The 17,296-nt window shown below is 54.6% G+C and overlaps 1 protein-coding gene across 1 annotated transcript in view; it reads right to left on the reverse strand.

Moving 5' to 3' along the window:
- Positions 1–7,162, reverse strand: part of KIAA0930 (KIAA0930 ortholog) — a 44,536-nt gene extending 37,374 nt beyond the window's left edge. The window contains exon 1 of the mRNA XM_060025811.1: positions 6,969–7,162. Within this exon, the coding sequence (XP_059881794.1) occupies positions 6,969–7,032 (64 nt within the window). The 5' untranslated portion in view covers positions 7,033–7,162. The remainder of the gene's footprint in view (positions 1–6,968) is intronic.
- Positions 7,163–17,296: the final 10,134 nt, after the last annotated feature.

A 17,296-nucleotide genomic window follows, 5' to 3' on the forward strand; every position in this document is an offset into this window, starting at 1 on the left:
CAACTACTGAGGCCACGTGCCGCAACTACAGAGCCCGGGCGCCGCAACTACTGAGCCCACACGCCACAACTAGAGAGAAGCCCATGCGCTGCAGCAGAGGATCCCGCATGTCGCAACTAAGACCTGACACAGCCAAAAATTAAAATAAATAAATAAATAACAGAAAGTTCTCCATGAGTTTGGTAAACATCTGTCTGCCACCCGCCACATCCACCTATGGTCCTAGTCCTGCCTTGGGAGTCAGACAGCAGCCTCTAAGAAATGGCCTCCCAGGTTGGCAGCCGAAAGAAGTCATCCAAATGCAGAAAGCTTCGCACAAATGAAGAGCCCTGTTGCAAGCTATTTATAAGAGTGAAAAACTGGATCCAAGCTACGTTTCCCACAAGACAAAACCGATTAAGTAAATTATGGCACATCCACTCAACTATCCTGTATCATTTAAATAATGTTTAGAGTTTGAACAACACGGAAACGTTTTAGGAATTTTAAGTAAGAAAGCATGATTAAGAAACTTTATGCGTAGAATATCAAGTATTCTTTAAAGGGACTTTAAAAAGATTGGAAAGCAAGATGTTGTTAACAGTGTGACTACGTGATTGGAACTATGAGTAATTTTTTTCCATTCTTTATATTTTCCAGTTTCTATATTGTACATGTAACAGTTTTTATTTTATTTTATTTTTTTTTGTGGTACGCAGGCCTCTCACTGTCATGGCCTCTCCCGTTGCGGAGCACAGGCTCCGGATGCACAGGCTCAGCGGCCATGGCTCACGGGCCCAGCCGCTCCGCGGCATGTGGGATCTTCCTGGACCGGGGCACGAACCCATGTCCCCCGCATCGGCAGGCGGACTCTCAACCACTGTGCCACCAGGGAAGCCCATGTAACATTTTTTAATTGGAAAAAACTTGTCTGGGGATTTTGATGCTGTTTTTTTAACAAGCGTCCCGCTCAGGGCTTCTCTGCAGTGGCCTCATGGCTCGGCTGGTAGTCCTGAGCCCGCCCAGCCCAGTGAAGGAGGCAGATGTAAATAAGGAGCCAGCGCTGCAAGGAGGGGGCACGGCTTGTGCAAGGCCTCAGGGCAGCGGCAGAGCGGGCACTGGCGCCCAGGCCAGGGGAGGGGGCGAGGATGCCAACACAGCTGATGGCCCTCTCGCTTTGCCAAGAATCCCTGCAGCCATGACCCTCAGTCTCCTTAGAGTGCGAGGTCCAGCGTCCTCAGCGTTCTCTGGAAGGATGCAGAGTCCCTGCCTTGGGAGAGGACCACTCCGGCAGCTGCCTGGGCTGCTCCAGCCCCAGAAACGGATAGAGGCCAGAACCCACAGGCCTTAAAAATAGGCGCAGGAACCGAAAGAGACACCACTGCCACTCTAAACGGCCACACTTCCTCCTCGCGGCACTGCCCCAGAACCGGCTCTGCCTGCCTTGGGGACGGAGGGCCCCAGGGGAACCCAGAAAAACTGGCACCAGCCACTGCAAAGCAGTCTGAACTTCAGAGCTTGAATCCAACCCTAATTCCACATGCAGGCACTGGGCCAGATGTTTGTGTCCTTTATAACAACAACAGCATAGAGGGTCAACGCCGTGCCAGGGCTTGTGCTGGGTCTGTTCCTACCGCATCTCCTGCAGTCCTCACGGGGTGGCATGAGGCTGTGCGTGTCCCTTCTCAGACAATTTCCATGACCCTACAGAGTTTGTTGTCTCCACTTTACAGATGAGGACCCAGAAGCTCCAAACGGTGGCGTGCTTAGGCCCCCGTTCTTCCCTTCCAGCCACACCTCCCATGAACATCCCCCGCCCACCACTACGCCCAGCTACACTGCACCGAGCAAGACAGAGGGCTGGGCCGAGCGTGCAAGGTCCTCTTCCCGATTCACAGGGTGGTGTCAGGTGCCTGGCACGTGTAGGTGTTCAGCGCAGAGGCGAGGCTCACAGGAAGGCAGTCTCCCCCGTACTCCTCTGGCTCATTCCAGAACTCTCTACAGGACGGCTACTGGCACCTGACATGCCTCGGCTGGAACCCCAGGAACCCCAGTTCTGCTACCTCCCAGTTACGTGACCTTGGGTGAGTCACTTTCCCCTCTGAAGCTTCGTTTCCTCATCTGCAAAATGGGCTTTTAACAGAACCTGCCTCCACAGGAGGTGCTGCTGCAGGTCCAGTGGGGCTGGCACACGGCACGTGAGCAGCATCCCTTGTGCTAACGGCCTCTCCAGTGCTGGCCGGTCCACGAGTCAAACACTCGCCGAGCTGCTGAAGGCCAGGCCAAGCGAACACCAAAGTCCCAGCCGGGCGCTCAGAGCCCCAAACATCGCTCCAGCCTCAACTCCCACAGCCAGGCTTCAAGCCTCCCTGCTCCTCCAGGCAAGTCCTGCCCACCCTAACCCCCTCTCAAAGGCCACGCCTGCACGAACCCCGCTGGTCGGCCAAGGTGGCTCCCTTCTCTGTGCCCCTCACAACCCCTCACACCTCGACTTGGGCCCTTCCTCAGCCCACCTCGTGCCAAGCAGCTGAGCACACCTATGGTGGCCAGGCCACACGCACCCGAGGACAGGTGTGAGGGCTTCACCCCTGCTAAGAGCCCAGACAGATTCTGCCACTTACTGGCCATGGGACTGGGGCATGTTACTTCACCTCTAACCCTGTGCTTCTTCACCAGGACAAAGAGAGCAGTTTAATGATACCTACCTTAAAGGATTATTTTGACGATAAAAGGAAATGGTGAATGTGAAACACTCCTTTTGTCCCACAGCACTCCAAAGAGAGAGAAAATTCCCCAGGCCACCTAAAAGGGGGCGAGGGCCCAAGAATAAACAGCTCTAAAATGCTCAGCCTTGGGGACTTCCCTGGCAGTCCAGTGGTTAGGACTTCGCGCTCTCACTGCCGAGGGCACGGGTTCAATCCCTGGTCGGGGAACTAAGATTCCGCAAGCCATCTGCGGCCATGGGAAAAAAACAATACAGTAAAATAAATTGAAAAAATAAAATAAAATAAAACGCTCAGCCTAGGCAGGGCCCAAAGACAAGCAGCACGGGGAAGGCCCCTCCACTCACAGCACCCCTCCGCCACTCAGACCCGAGTCGTGTCCACGTGACTTGACCGAACGCCAGGGGTGTGCTGCCCCTGTTGAAGGGAGCCTGCCCACACAGCATGCATGCGCTGACGTCCAGAGCCCATTAGAAGGCCCAAGCCCCAGGAGGAAGTGTCAGGCAGGCTATCTCCACCTTTGTTACAGACATCTGCATCACACAACATGTGGGCATTGGACCACCCGATTCTTCCCAACTCAGAGACTCTGGAGCCCCGCTCAGGCCGCCTCAGCCATCAGCCTGGCTCACCTGTTACCTGGAATCACAGGCAGTTTCCTGTGGATAAAACGCCAAAATCCTGCTCAAAATCCTGCACAGCCCTGGCTGCTTCCAGCAGGATTTTTACTTCAGCCAAGTCACCTGTGTATCTGGCTCTCTGTCCCCACTCAACTGCACCCACACCCCACACAGCACGGATCAAGGCTGATCCCCCCACCCAGCGTGGAGCAAGTCCTCAAAAAAACACCTCTACTGCAGAGGCCACAGCAGACAGATTCAAAAATCAGGTTGGGATCTCCAAGGTACTTTTCATCATGCAACCAAGAGACAATGCGGGCAGGGAGAAGGGCGTAGTCGCTTTCTCTCATCTCATAGACAGACACTGTTACTTAAATGATAACAGCGGGACTTCCCTGGTGGCGCAGTGGTTAAGAATCTGCCTGCCAGTGCAGGGGACACGGGTTCAAGCCCTGGTTCGGGAAGATCCCACATGCCGCGGAGCAACTAAGCCCATGCGCCACAACTACTGAGCCTGCGCTCTAGAGCCCGTGAGCCACAACTACTGAGCCCGCATGCCACAACTACTGAAGCCCGTGCGCCTAGAGCCCGTGCTCCGCAACAAGAGAAGCCACCGCAATGAGAAGCCCACGCACCGCAACCAAGAGTAGCCCCCGCTCGCCGCAACTAAAGAAAGCCCACGCACAGCAACGAAGACCCAACGGAGCCAAAAATAAATATATAAATAAATAAATTAATTTTTTTAAAAAAGAGGGATTTCCCTGGCGGTCCAGTGGCTAAGACTCTGTGCTCCCAATGCAGGGGGCCCGGGTTCAATCCCTGGTCAGGGAACTATATCCCACATGCCGCAACTGAGACCCGGCGCAGCCAAATAAGTAAATAAATAAATAAAAGAAATGACAACAGATTGTCCAGGGTCAAGCGTCTCCCCCAGAGGCTCCCTTATACCTTCAAAACAACCTGAGGTTAGTTCTGAACAACCTAAGCTTTAATTAAACAACAACAACAAAAATCTGGGAGGTTTAAGTTAACTCATAAATGTAACAGGTTGTCCCAGCTGCAAAGTGGAGATGAGCGGGTGACATGGTGAAAGTGCTTTGGGGAGGGCGTTCTGGGCTCACGCCTGGGTGCTCGGGCCAATCATTCTGTCCTAACTCTACTTTGGGCGTGAGGTCACTGTTTAGCTTGTCCCTCTCTGAACATCACATTTCTCATCTGAAAAATGAAAGAGACGGGCAACGTGAGCCCTCCTAAGACTTCCTTGCCCGTCCACACCCTTCATTCCCCAGCCCAGAGAGTAATCCTCTCATTCATTTGCTGAGTGTGCATGGGCCCCGTGCTGGGCACTGAGGAGACTTAGACTTGGGCAATGCCCTGTGTGTGTGTGGGGTGGGGGGGGTCATCTGCTAACTGGGGAGACAGCCACACAGACCATCACAGTGCCACCCATGGTCGTCCGTTCATCCACCAGACGCGAACCCAGTACAAAGAGAGCACAGGCAGCAGGACGGGGCGGAGGAAGGGTCCCCGGGTGGCAGCATTAGCTCTGAGGCCTGAAGGGAGACCTGCACGTGCTTGCAGGGCAGGTTAAGTATGAGGTAGCTTTCCAGGCGCAGAAAAGAGCAGAAATAAAAGTGCAGCGCATCAGAGCGCTACAGGGACTGAGTTCTGAGGGGCTGGGGGTGGAAAGATGGAAAGAGCTTGTGCATGAGCGGGGGCTAGAGGCAGGAGGGGAGACACAGCAATAGTGCAAGCACCAGGCTGTGCTCTTGGCCTACTATGGGCAGGTCCCCTCCCCAGATGCAGCGCAGTAGGTGCGGCAGGCCTGGTTGGGACATTTGCGGGGACAGGCACTGGGGTCCCACTGACCGGGGTCAATCCCAGCTATACAGCTTCCTCGCAGGCTGTCCCTGGGCTAGTGTCTCGCCTCTCTGAACTTCAGGCTCCACATCGGTGAAGTGGAGATAATGTTCCTATATCTGGCAAGGTCAGTATCGAATTGACAGAGCCTGCATAAGGCACCTGGCACACACTGAGTACCCAGGAAATGCCAGGTGCTACAGCAAATTATTGTTCTTAGGGGGTGGCAGTGCAGGCTCCTGGGGGCAGGGACTGTCTAACAGGGCAGAGGGATGCTCAGGGGACAGTAGGACCATGTTGACAGGGGAGTGAGGAGGGGTGCCCGGAGCTGCTGAGCAAACAGGGCTGAGGGGCCTGAGCAATGGTCCCTCCGACCCCTCCCCTCTCAGACACACCGCCAGGTGACAGGCGGCCTGCCAGGCGGGCATGCAGCCGGGCACACAGTAGGTGCTCAATGAACATGTGCTGAATGAACGAATGAGGACCCTTCCATTTCTGCTCGAAACTAATTAGTGACACCTTTTCAGAAGAGACCAAAGAACCTCTGTCCTCGTCCACCCCGGCCTGTAGACACCCTACCCCCACCCCCATGCTTGAGGAAAGCTTTGTTCCAGGGCAGGCTGGGCTGAGACCTGCTGAGGGGAAGTATCTTGTACCAAGTCCGCCTCCTGCAAAAAAGGAGGCCGCAAATTTATTTCCTCTCGTCTTCCAGCCTCCAGGGTGTGGCCTGCTGAGGGGCCTGGAATGCCTTGTGACCTTAGGTGTGGATGCGCTGGCTCTTTGGGACTCAGTTTCCCCAATGGTGAATGAAAGGGAGTGGGTCTGGCAGAATCTCCAAGGTTTACATTCCCTTCTCCACAAAGTGCTGTCGCCCCCTCAGACAGCCCCAGCCCAGACTGGGGATGAGGGTGGGGCTGGGGGGTGGCTGAGAACGTGGTATGAAGTCATTCCCGCAGGAAGAAGGGAGGGGTCTTTTCAGAGAGAAAACGGCCTCCTCGGGCTTTAGTCTGAACACGATCAGTAGCCATCACTTCACGCCCAGCCATGACGGAAGACCCCACCTACACCTGGAGCCCCAGGCTCTCTCAAACCACACGGGGCACCTCCACCCCACGTCACCGGCCCATCTAGGACTTAGGGCCTCCTTAGAGCAGCATCACACCCAGAGAGGCGGCCGGCCCCGCTCCCGCTGCCAAGCGGGTGGGTTCATGGGGCGACGGTCCAACAGGTCCCCAGTTAGAGCCAATGTGCAGAGAAAGCGGTGCGGGAAGACAAAGGCTTCAGGACGCCGGAGACCTGCCCTCCCGGCGAGCTGGGACGGTGGCCGGGGCAGCTGGCAGGGAGGTCTGCCCGGAGCCCACGGGGCCCCGGCCCTGCCATGTCGGGCTCCGGGTCTCCCCAGATCCAGCGCCCGCACTCCCTGCAGCGGCACTGAGGCCCCGGGGAGGGCTTCTTGGAGAAGGAAGAGGCCTGGCGGAGCCACGGTGGGGAAGGAGGGAGACGGGCAGACGCCCGGATGGACAGACAGAGGGAGACGCCGAGTGACCCAGGAGACAGACACACAGGGACGAGAGCGTGCCGGACCGCTCTCGGGACCAAAATCAGAGACGGAGACGCTGAGGCACAGGAAACAGCCGGACGCGGGGAGCCGGGGGCGTGAGGGGGATGCGACACGCAGGGGGCCCCAGAGACACACGCAGAGACAGAGACGCGCAGAGACACCCAGAGGCACGCACACTCCGACGACGCGGCGGCCCCGGCCTCGACCCCGGCCGACCCCACTCACCGAGGCCGCAGACCTCGCGGCGCAGGCTGAGGCGGCCGCGCTCCTCGGCTATGGCGCGCAGCATGTGCTGCAGCGAGCGCTCCTCGGCCTCCGCGCCGCCCGCAGGTTCCGGGGAGGCGGCGGCGGCAGCGGCGGCGGCGGGGAGGGCGGGCGGCCCGGCCCGGAGCCCCGCGGGCGCGGGTGCCGAGGCGCAGGCCCGGCCCGGCGGCCGCGCGGAGGCCATGCCGGGCCCCGGCTCATCGCCTGCGCCGCGCCCGCGGGGGCCCCCGGCGCGCCCCGCCGCCCCCGCCCCGGCGCCGCCCGCCGCGAGCACCAGTGAAGCCACAATCCGCCTTTGTGCGCGTCACCGCCCCCGCCGCCGCCTCCGCCGCCTCCGCCGCCTCCGCCTCCTGCCGAGCCCAGTGAGGCGAGCGCACCTCCGCGTTGCCGACACAGCCCGCCCGCCTCCAGGCCGCCGCCTGCCCCGCCCCGCCTCGCCCGGCCCCGCCCCCAGGCCATCCGGACCCCGCCCCCGGTAGCTTCCCGCCCCGCCCCTGCCCGCCCTCAGGCCACACCCCAGCCATCCAGGTCCCGCCACCGCCCTCAAGACCACGACCCCGATCAGCTAGACCCCGCCCCTTGCGCGTCAGGCCCCACCCCAGACCCGCCCAAGGCCACGCCTCAGGCCGCCCTCCTCTGACCTCCCGCCGTGGACCTACCGGGCTGGCTCCCTTCCCCATCCTCCAACCCCCGGTCCGCTCCGGCCCCGCCCCCCCAAGCGTCTAGCCTCCGGTGACCTCCGACTCCGGCCAAGCTTTTCCTCAAATGGCTCTCGGGATCCCGCCTCGGCCTTCGCCGGCCCCTCCACCCCTGCGCCCACTTTCTCCAGGCCCTCCCCGCAAGGCCCTCCCCAAGACCGACCTCAGCCCCTGCACGCCCTCGGGCAGTTTGGCGTCTCTGAGCTCCTCCCATCGCCCCTTCCGGGCCGTACCCCCCGCCCCCGCCCCGCCTCGCCCCGCGAGAGACTGACTTTGTCCCCTGCCCTCCCCATTGCCACCCTCCGTTTCTCCTCAGTCAAGTTGTCAGGACCGGTTTCCCCTGGGAACTTCCTCTTCAGAACCCAGAAAGAGGTCACCCTCCGCCATAAAGAGGTCTCATGGGGGGACGGTGGCAGAGCCCCTCCTGCCCCCAGACTCCTCCGCCTGGCGCAGTGCCGGGCGTTGAGAAAGGCTCTGAGCCTGTTTCCTCAGCTGTACGATGGGGTCTCGCTCCGAGTGTTAACTAGGTATGAGGGTGTTGAGGCGTGGAGAGGTATGAGGTCAGCTGGCCACATGCTCCTGATGAAGGCCAAGGTCCAGTGGGCATCCATCCGCGTGCTGGCCTCCACTGAGAGAGGAAGATCTAGGTGAGAGGCAGCTAGAGGCCCTTCCCAGACCTCAGCCCCCGTGGCCCATTTCTAAGGACCTGGGAGATGCGAATGGAGGGAGAGTGCTGAGATTTCCCAACTAGCTAAATGGCCAAGGACATCCCCCTACAGTCACACTAGCCTCCGTCCACAGACCCATCAAGGAGGGGCCTGCCTCCAGGCCCCACCCCCCTTCCCTTCTCCCCCATCCTTGTAACACACGCTTCCTCATTTCCTTTGGGTCCCAGAGTCACCTCCTCTAAGAGCCTGCCCTGACCACCTTACCTAAAACACCAGCTTCCCTCTCCTCTAGCCCTTTACCCTGCTTTATTTTTCTTCACAGCACAGCACTTACCTCCGCTGACATCCCATTATATAGCTATGTGTTCTGTTCATTGTCTGACTTCCCCACTGAGGAAGGGGTCTGTCTTCTGCACAGCTGTGTTCCCTGTGCCTGGAACATTGCCCCGCACGAAGTAGATGCCCAATAAATACATGTGGGATGTGCAAATGAAGAATGAATGAGAAGCCTGATAGGGAAGCGGGGAAGTGGAATAGGCAGTAAGGGACTGTGGGGTATGGCAACTGCCCTGGAAGAAGAAATGGGCGGTCCGGATCGTGCTTCAGGCCTCAGGGCTTGTTTTGTGTCACCAGGCCTTGCGTGCCTCAGGCCAGGGCCGGAGCCTGACACCTCTGTGTCCCCAGCACCGGGCACAGGGGAGGGGAGGGGTTGGGAGGCTCTGTAGAGAAGTGTGGAGTGAGAGAGGTAATGAAGCCCATGACCAGCAGTGTGTGTATGTTCTCCTCTGGGCCTGCTTCTGCATCTGTGAAATGAAGACGCTGGCCTGAGGGCTATGGCCTCTGGTTCTGAGTCCGGACAGCTGGGATTCAGGCTGGTAAAATGGGAAATGGGAATGGCTGGGCAAGGGCCCAGAGGCTGGCAATTCCAGGGGTCATCTCTCTCTTTGTTTCCCCAAACTCCACCATGACCCTGCCTGCCCCACTGCCACCCGTATGCTTGTGCTCTCCCCCTTGCTGGAAATCCTTTCTTCTCCTCGGCTGTGTTCATCTTCGGGACCCACTTTCCCTGGGAAGCCTTCTGGTTAGGGCTGGTCAATGCATTTGTATTCTTATCGCTTTCACAAACTCCCTACACACACACACACACACACACACACACACACACACCCACACCCACACACACACACAGAGTTACCTCCATAGATTCTGTGCCAGAGGACCCTCATCGAATCAACGCATCCCATTTTCCCTGGCATCCAGCCCAGGACAGGTGCCAGAAAATATTCATTGAATGAATAAATGAACAGCGCTTGGGCTCTTTCCTTTTCATTCAATCATACTCCAAGTATTGCCCACATAGGAATTTTTTTTAATATTTATTTATTTGTTTGTTTATTTATTTGGCTGTGTCGGGTCTTAGCTGCACACTCCGGATCTTTCCTTGTGGCATGCAGGCTCTCCAGTTATTGTGCGAGGGCTCCAGAGCGTGTGGGCTCAGTAGTTGCAGCACACAGGCTTAGTTGCCCTGCGGCACTTGGGATCTTAGTTCCACGACCAGGGATCGAACCCGCGTCCCCTGCATTGGAAGGCGGATTTTTAAGCACTGGACCACCAGGGAAGTCCCAGGAAATTTTTTAATGTCAACAAATGTTGAATAATGTTTTGGACTTGAAGTTGGCATGAGCAGGGCTTCTGGGGTCCCAGGGCACGTTCTGTTTCTTGATCTGAGTGTTGATTTACATTGACGTCGTCAGTTTCTAAAAATCAGACTGTAACTTTTTGAGTTATGGACTTTTCTGTATATATGCAGAATGTAAAATAGAATTAAAAATAAAAAGATTTAAAAGCCTTGAAAAAATTCTGGTTTAGCCATATTCCCCATGACAGTGAAAATGTTCTTTTCTGCAAAGAAGTGAAATGTGTATTTTAGAGAGACCGCTGAGGGGAAAAGAAGAATACGTAGGCAGAACAATGGCCCCCAAAGATGTCCAACCCCAATCCCTGGGATCTGTGAATATATATTACCTTACGTGGTAAAAGAGCCTTTGCAGATGTGATTAGGTTGAAGCTATTGAGATGGAGAGAGTATCCTGAATTATCCATGTTTGCCCAGTGTAATCACATACATTCTTTAAATTGGAGATTTCCTGGCCGTAGTCAAAGAGACGTGACAACAGAAGAATGATCAGATAAATGCAATGCTGCTGGTCTTGAAGGTTAAGGAAGGGGCCGCAAGTCAAGGGATGCAGGCAGCTTCTAGAAGCTGGAAAAGGCTAGGAAACGGATTCCCTCCTAGAGCCTCCAGAAAGGAACACAGCCCTGCCTGCGCCTTGATTTTAACCCGGTGAGTGCCACCCACCCCCACCTCCTGCAGACGTATTTCTAACCCGTGGAACTATAAGATAATAAATTTGTGTTGTTCTAAGGCGCTTACTTCGTTAGTTTGTTATTGGCAGCAACAGAAAACCAAGACAATGGGCAAACCTGAGGTGGAGGGAATCACGTAAGCTCTCCACTCCAACGATTCTTTCCCCCAAGGTTTATTTTGCAAACAGCCCTAGAGCAGCAATAAGGCAACGTTTAGCGAAAAGAAAAATCAACCACAACCGATCTGCTTTGATAGGTCTGTTTAGGTCTGTTGCTTCATTCCCCGACATCCTTGCCCCGTAGACCTGGACACCATCCTTGGGTGTATGAGGGACAACAGCTTTGAAGGTTCATGTCTTTCTCTTTAAACGTTTGGGGCTGATCTCCTTCAAAGGGCCAGTCAGTGTTAGAAACAAATGCTGCCAGAGAGCTCTTCTCCCAGGCACTGGTCAGAGAAGCCGCCAGTTCCTACACGAGTGCCTGGCGGCCAAGCTCCTCTTCTCTGAACATCGTCTACTGCCCATAGAATGGTACGTGGGGCTGGGTGATCTCCGAGAACCCCCCTGGCCATAGAAAAGACAATTTCTGGAAGTAGGTCAGGAGTAAATAGCCTCGCCTGGGGTGGATGAGCACAAGGTCCAAGGGGCAGGTTCAAAGGCTTCCTCATCCACCCTGATAATCTGTTGAAACTTTTTTGCGGTCACATGAATGTGTTGTCAGCAGCTTCCCAGCCTGACTTCCCCCCTTCTTGTGACTCAGGTTCTTGGAATTCCTGTTCCTCAGGCTTCATTTTCATCTGGAAAATTAAATCCAACCGCCCCCAGCTCAAGACTGCAACAACTTCTCCAACACTGGGTGCTTCTTACGTGCTACCGAGGCCGAGGAGCCACCTGTGAAGGTTCAACAGCCTTCATTCTCCCCTCCTCTGACCCCTTCCACCGTCCGCCTGACACGCGAAATATCTTCTCATCCTCAGCTGTTGGCAGAAACTCTACCTTTAGCACTCCACTTTTTTTTTTTAATAGATCTTTGCTAAAATTTCCCCAGAGGGGATAACCTTAAAATTATTATTAGACACCGACACACGGGGAGAAGAAAGGATTCAGAGGTTTTGAAAGAGGGAGTGCCTGCTGGGGTTGGGGGCTGGGGAGATACATAACTGACGTTTCTTGAGGGACTGCTTTATGCCAGAAGATACACGAACATGGACAAGAATAATCCTGAGCCCCAGAAGGCAACTGGTGTTGTCTTCTGTGTTAGGTGAGACAAGCAGAAACCAGAGAGGTTGAGTCACACTCAAAAATCACACAGCAAGTTAAACCTGGAGGCCAGATTTGAACCCTGGGAGACAGCCACCCACACACCATCTGGCATCAGCTCGTCCTTTTTCTGGTTTCAGGAGGGAAGGCCCATTGGAGGACAGACAACTGGACCCCGGGATAAGGAGGAGGGGGTGCTGTGCTAATGTGAGAGGGGTTGAAATAGGGAAAGAAATTTGATCATCGGAGGGAGACCTGGGACCACACAGTTTGAAACTGGGCAAGTCCCTTCTGCTCCAGAGCCCCGGGCCTCCCATCTGTCAATGAGGAGGCTGAACTGTAGGTCCCCTCGGGCCTGTCCAGCCCAGACATGATGTGAGGACAGGTCGGGTGAGCCCGGCAGAGAGCTGGAGAGCCTGCCCTCCTTTTCCCGGCTCTTCCAGGCCCCTGCTCTCAGAGTTCCTGCTGAAAGTTGCTTTCCTTGCCCATGAACACACAGCCTTTGTCCCCTTGGGGCGGTAGAAATTGTATTAGCAACCAACATGGTGTACTACTGCAAAATGCAAAAATAAAGTGACAAAATTAAAAAGATGCTTCGCTAAACACCTACAGGATGTGATATTACGTCATCATTATTGTCAATGTGGTAATTATGAAAGGTTCACCACAGTGGAGAACTCTCAAGTAGTGAGAATTCGGGGTCATTGATAAGAAATCAGAAGTGAAGAGTTACTGGCATTTTATCTTATTTAGCAGACGTGTCTGCAGGACTTGCTATGTGTCGGGCTCTGTCTTATGACTTTACAGATGTTGACATTGGACCCCGTGACTTATAAAGGAACATCATTATCGCTTTCACAGATGAGCCAGCTAAGGCCCAGAGAGGTTAGGTATCTGCTCTAAGGTCATCAAAGGCAGAGTCAAGGAACCAATTCAAGAGCAAAATTACAAAAACCGTTTCAAAATCTATTTTACAAAAAAAATTACATTTTATAAGGGTACATTCACGTTTGGGATGATGTGAGCAGAGCCTCCAGAAGCAAGAGTGACTGAGGCCAGCAAATGCCTGAAAATGGTGCTGTCCTCCCAGACCCCAGCGTGGGTTGTGGTCCACTGTGGGGGCAGGGATGGGGTGGGGGAAGGAGAAGGGAGACAGCTCTTCTTAAACACCCAGCAATGGGCCAAGTTCATAGCGTCCAGCTCATTTAACCCCCACTCTAACTGCAGGATTGCAATTTCTTTCTTTTTTAAAAAAATTTATTTAATTAATTAATTTATTGTTATTTTTTGCTGCGTTGGGGCTTCTCTGTGGCATGCGGGATCTTTTTGTTGCAGCGTGTGGGCTCTTTGTTGCAGTGCGTGGGCTTCTCTCTAGTTGTGGCATGCAGGTTTTCTCTCTCTAGTTGTGGCGAGCAGGCTTCAGGGTGCGTGGGCTCTGTAGTTGTGGCGAGGGGCTTAGTTGCCCCGCAACACTGGGGGATCTTAGTTCCCCGACTAGGGATCGAACACGCGTCCCCTGCGTTGGAAGGCAGATTATTTACCACTGGACCACCAGTGAAGTCCCAGGACTGCAATTTCATCATCCCCATTTTGCAGGTGAGAAAACTGAGGCTCAGAGAGGCCAAGTGGCTTATTCACAAGGCCAGGGTGCAGCACAGCTGGGATTTGTGCCCCTGAGCCTTGAGAAGAAGGCAGTGATTGTATTTGTATACTTAGATCTCACTTCAGTGGGGATTTTTTGTTTTTGGCCACTCTGGGTGGCTTGTGGGGTCTTAGTTCCCCAACCAGGGATCAAACCCCAGCCCTTTGCAGTGAAAGCGCCGAGTCCTAACCACTGGACTGCCAGGGAATTCCTCACTTCGTCATATTGATATATTTATCTAACACCTACTTTGCGAAGGCTCATTGCAGAATGTTTAGAGCCCAACAGCTGTTCACATCCACTGCTGTCCTTTTCTGATGGCAGTGTTGGGGACAGTGGTACATCCTGAGAGCGACAGGTAAGGGGGCTGCATCAGAGAGAAAGTTTGGGCATGTTTGAGGCCCGGCCCCTGTGTAGACTCTCAACCCTTGGGGTTACAAGGTGCTTCACGATGAGACTGGGGTGGGTGTGTTAGCTTCCTGTGCCTGCCGTCACAAATGACCACAAACTGGGTGGTTTACAACAGAAGTGTATTCCCTCATGGTTCTAGAGGCCAGAAATCAGAAACCACGGTGTCGTCAGGGCCGCGCTCCCTCTGAAGGGAGGATCCCTCCTGCCTCTTCCAGCCCCTGGTGGCTCCAGGGAGTCCCTGGCTTGGGGCTGTGTCACTCTAGTCTCTGCCTCCGTTGTCACATGGCTTCCACGCCTCTGCGTCTCTGTGGCTCAAATCTCTCTCTACCTCCCTATTATAAGGGCACTTGACATTGGATTCAGGGCCCACCCTAAACCCAGGACGCTCTCATCTCAAGAGCCTTAACTTCACTACATCTGCAAAGACTTTTCCCCACAAAGTCACTCACATTTACAGGTTCTGGGTGGACATAACTTGGGGTGGGGGCACTGAGGGGCCACTGTTCAACCCCTTGCAGTGGCTTTTGCTACTCTTGCAGGTGAAGCATATATCCATTCCATCCTCTTCTTACCAGGATTTCCTCTGGGGCCCACTCAGCCCCCGTTTCAGTCCATGTGGGGTGAGCACTTGACCTGGCCTGCCTGTCAGAAAACAGCATCTCCCCGGCTACAGTGATTGGTCCAGGGCTGGTCCAGTCGGAGCCAATCCCAGGACTTGGGTTGTCTTTGCAGTGGGGCTGCCTGAAGAGAGCTTCTGACAGCCACCCGGGTAGCAGAAGGGGCAGAGAACGGAGTCCATACAGAGGAGAGCAGGGCTGAGGGACAGGAAGGGAAGCCCAGCCTTTCAGGTAGCGGAGCCAATACCCTCCCCTTCCCACCAGAGCCAGTTGAGAGGCATTTCTGTTCTTGCTTACCCGTGGGTCTGAGGGCAGGTTCACGATGAGCCCTCGCTTAACCAAGGGGAACATTTGGATGGCATGTTGGTTGTCAGGGTCCTCCTTACCAGAGATGAACTGTAGGCCTTGAGAGGCCTGGGAACCAACCTGCTCATCACACAGATGGGGGACGGAGGCCCAGAGAGGTGGGATCTGCCTGGGGTCACTCATAGGGTGCCCTCTGCCTAGAATGCCCTCTGACCCTCAAACTCAGCCCAGGCCCTCCCACGCTGGCTCTTCCTTGCAGACAGGCTGGCTGTCAATGAACTTGTCTTCCTGCTTAAGGAAGACAATCTGTCCTCCTGCACTCAAAGCGGCCCTGCCGAACTGCTGCCACTGCTTGCTGACAGTGTCTTCCTTCTTGGCCATGCACCAATTCATGCGTCATTACGGATGGAGCTCCAACCCTTCATCTTGGGGTTGGTAGTTAGGATTCAGGAGGTCTGTGGACTTGAGTGGGGGAAAAAAATCACATCTTTATTCTCACAAACTCCTATCTTAAATTATCTTTCCTTTTAGTATGGTTGCAGGCTGCAGACCACAGAAATATCACAAACCGCAGTAGTATCTGCAACTTTGTCACCAGCACCCACATAGGACCCAGTAGCAGGTGAGTCAGACTTGGTTCCTGCCCTCCCGGAGCTGCCCTGGGAGCTCAGGGAGTCCCAAGCAGGGACGTGATCTCAGACGTGAGTGTATAAGAAGGACCCTGGAGAATTGGTAGGGACTGGAGTCAGGGAGGCCAGTGAGGGGGGTGAGGCTGCTGAAGGAGGCCGGGGGAGGGCCAGGAGCCCTGGGCTGGAGTTGTCCAGTGGTAATGAGGAAGGGGAGAAGACAGAGTGCAAAGGTCATGAAGAGGTCACGATGGCAGGCCTTGGTGGCCCATGTCACGTGCAGCCTAAGCCCCTGTCCCTCACCCTGAGATGCTTCCCCTCCCCAGCTTTCGGGACACCACCGATGCCTCCACCATCAGCCCTTCCAGGCACTTTCAGAGTCAAATCCCCAAGGCTCCGTCCTGGGCCCATCTCCTCATGCCCCTTGGCACTAGCCTCTGTTGCACACCAGCGACTGCCTATGTTGCTTCATCTCCAGCCCTCGCCTTCCCCGGGCCCAGCAGCCTGCTTGGCAAGCTCTCTTAGATGCCTGAAGGGACACCTAGGCTGTCCCTCCGGTCTCGTCCTCCTGCAGGCCCGCCTCTCAATTGCTCAAGCCAGAAATCTAGGAGTCTTTCCAGACGTCCCACTGCCTCACTCTCATATCTAATCCATCCGGCGATTTGAACCTCTAAACACTCTCAAGCCCACCCTCTTCACACCATCCCCACTGTCACTACCCTAATCCAAGCCTCTGATTCTTTCACCTAAACTCTTTAACAGTGTATTTGTTGCCTGTTGCCGCGTCACAAACCATCACTAATTGAGTGGCTTGTTGTCTCACAATTGCTGTGTGTCGGAAGTTCAGGCCCAGCACAACTGGGCTCTCTGCTGAGTCCCACAGGCTGGAATCCTGGTGTGAGCCAGGGCTGTCGTCTCATCTGAGGCTCCAGGTCCTTCCCCAAGTTCACGTTGCTGTCAGCAGGATGCACCTCCTTGCAGCTGTAGAACTCATGGAAGCTGTGCCTTTCAGGCTACAGGAGCTCATCCTCCTGACTTCCTTGTCTTTAGGGCTCCTGCTCGGAAGAGCCACCTGATTAGGTCTGGCCCACCTCGGAAAATCTCCCTTTTGATTAACTCAACTGATTAGGGACCTTAATTACACCTGCAAAGTTCCTTTTTGCCATCTAACATAACATAATTATGGGAGCGATCTCCCATCATATCTATAAGTCTCACTCACACTCACAGGGAGAAGATTATACAAGGCTACTTGGTGGTCATTTTAGAATTTACCTGCAATGGACAGCATCCTCATGGGCTTGCCCAGCCTGGGAGGCCTGGCCCCTCCAACCCAGCCTGGACAACCAGGGTTATCTTTTCTATCTGTCTGTCTGTCTGCCCGTCTATCTATGTATCATTGATCTACCTATTTGTCTTTCCTTCTTCTTTCTTTGCTATTCTTTTTTTTTCTGTTTAATATGAAATATTTCAAATAAACCCCAAAGTAGAGTGACTAGTATAATGGACGCTCCTTGTACCTATCACCTAATTTAAACCATTGTTAATTATCTTGCCATTTTTCTTCATTTGTCTTTTTCCTTAATATTTTACAGTCAATTTCAGACATGGTGATTGTTCAATCCTAAATGCTTCAATATGTGCCTTGATTTTTAAAAATGGATATTTTTTTCCATAACCGCAATATCATCATCA

The sequence above is a fragment of the Delphinus delphis genome, chromosome 11 (assembly GCF_949987515.2).
Source record: "Delphinus delphis chromosome 11, mDelDel1.2, whole genome shotgun sequence".
NCBI lineage: Eukaryota > Metazoa > Chordata > Mammalia > Artiodactyla > Delphinidae > Delphinus > Delphinus delphis.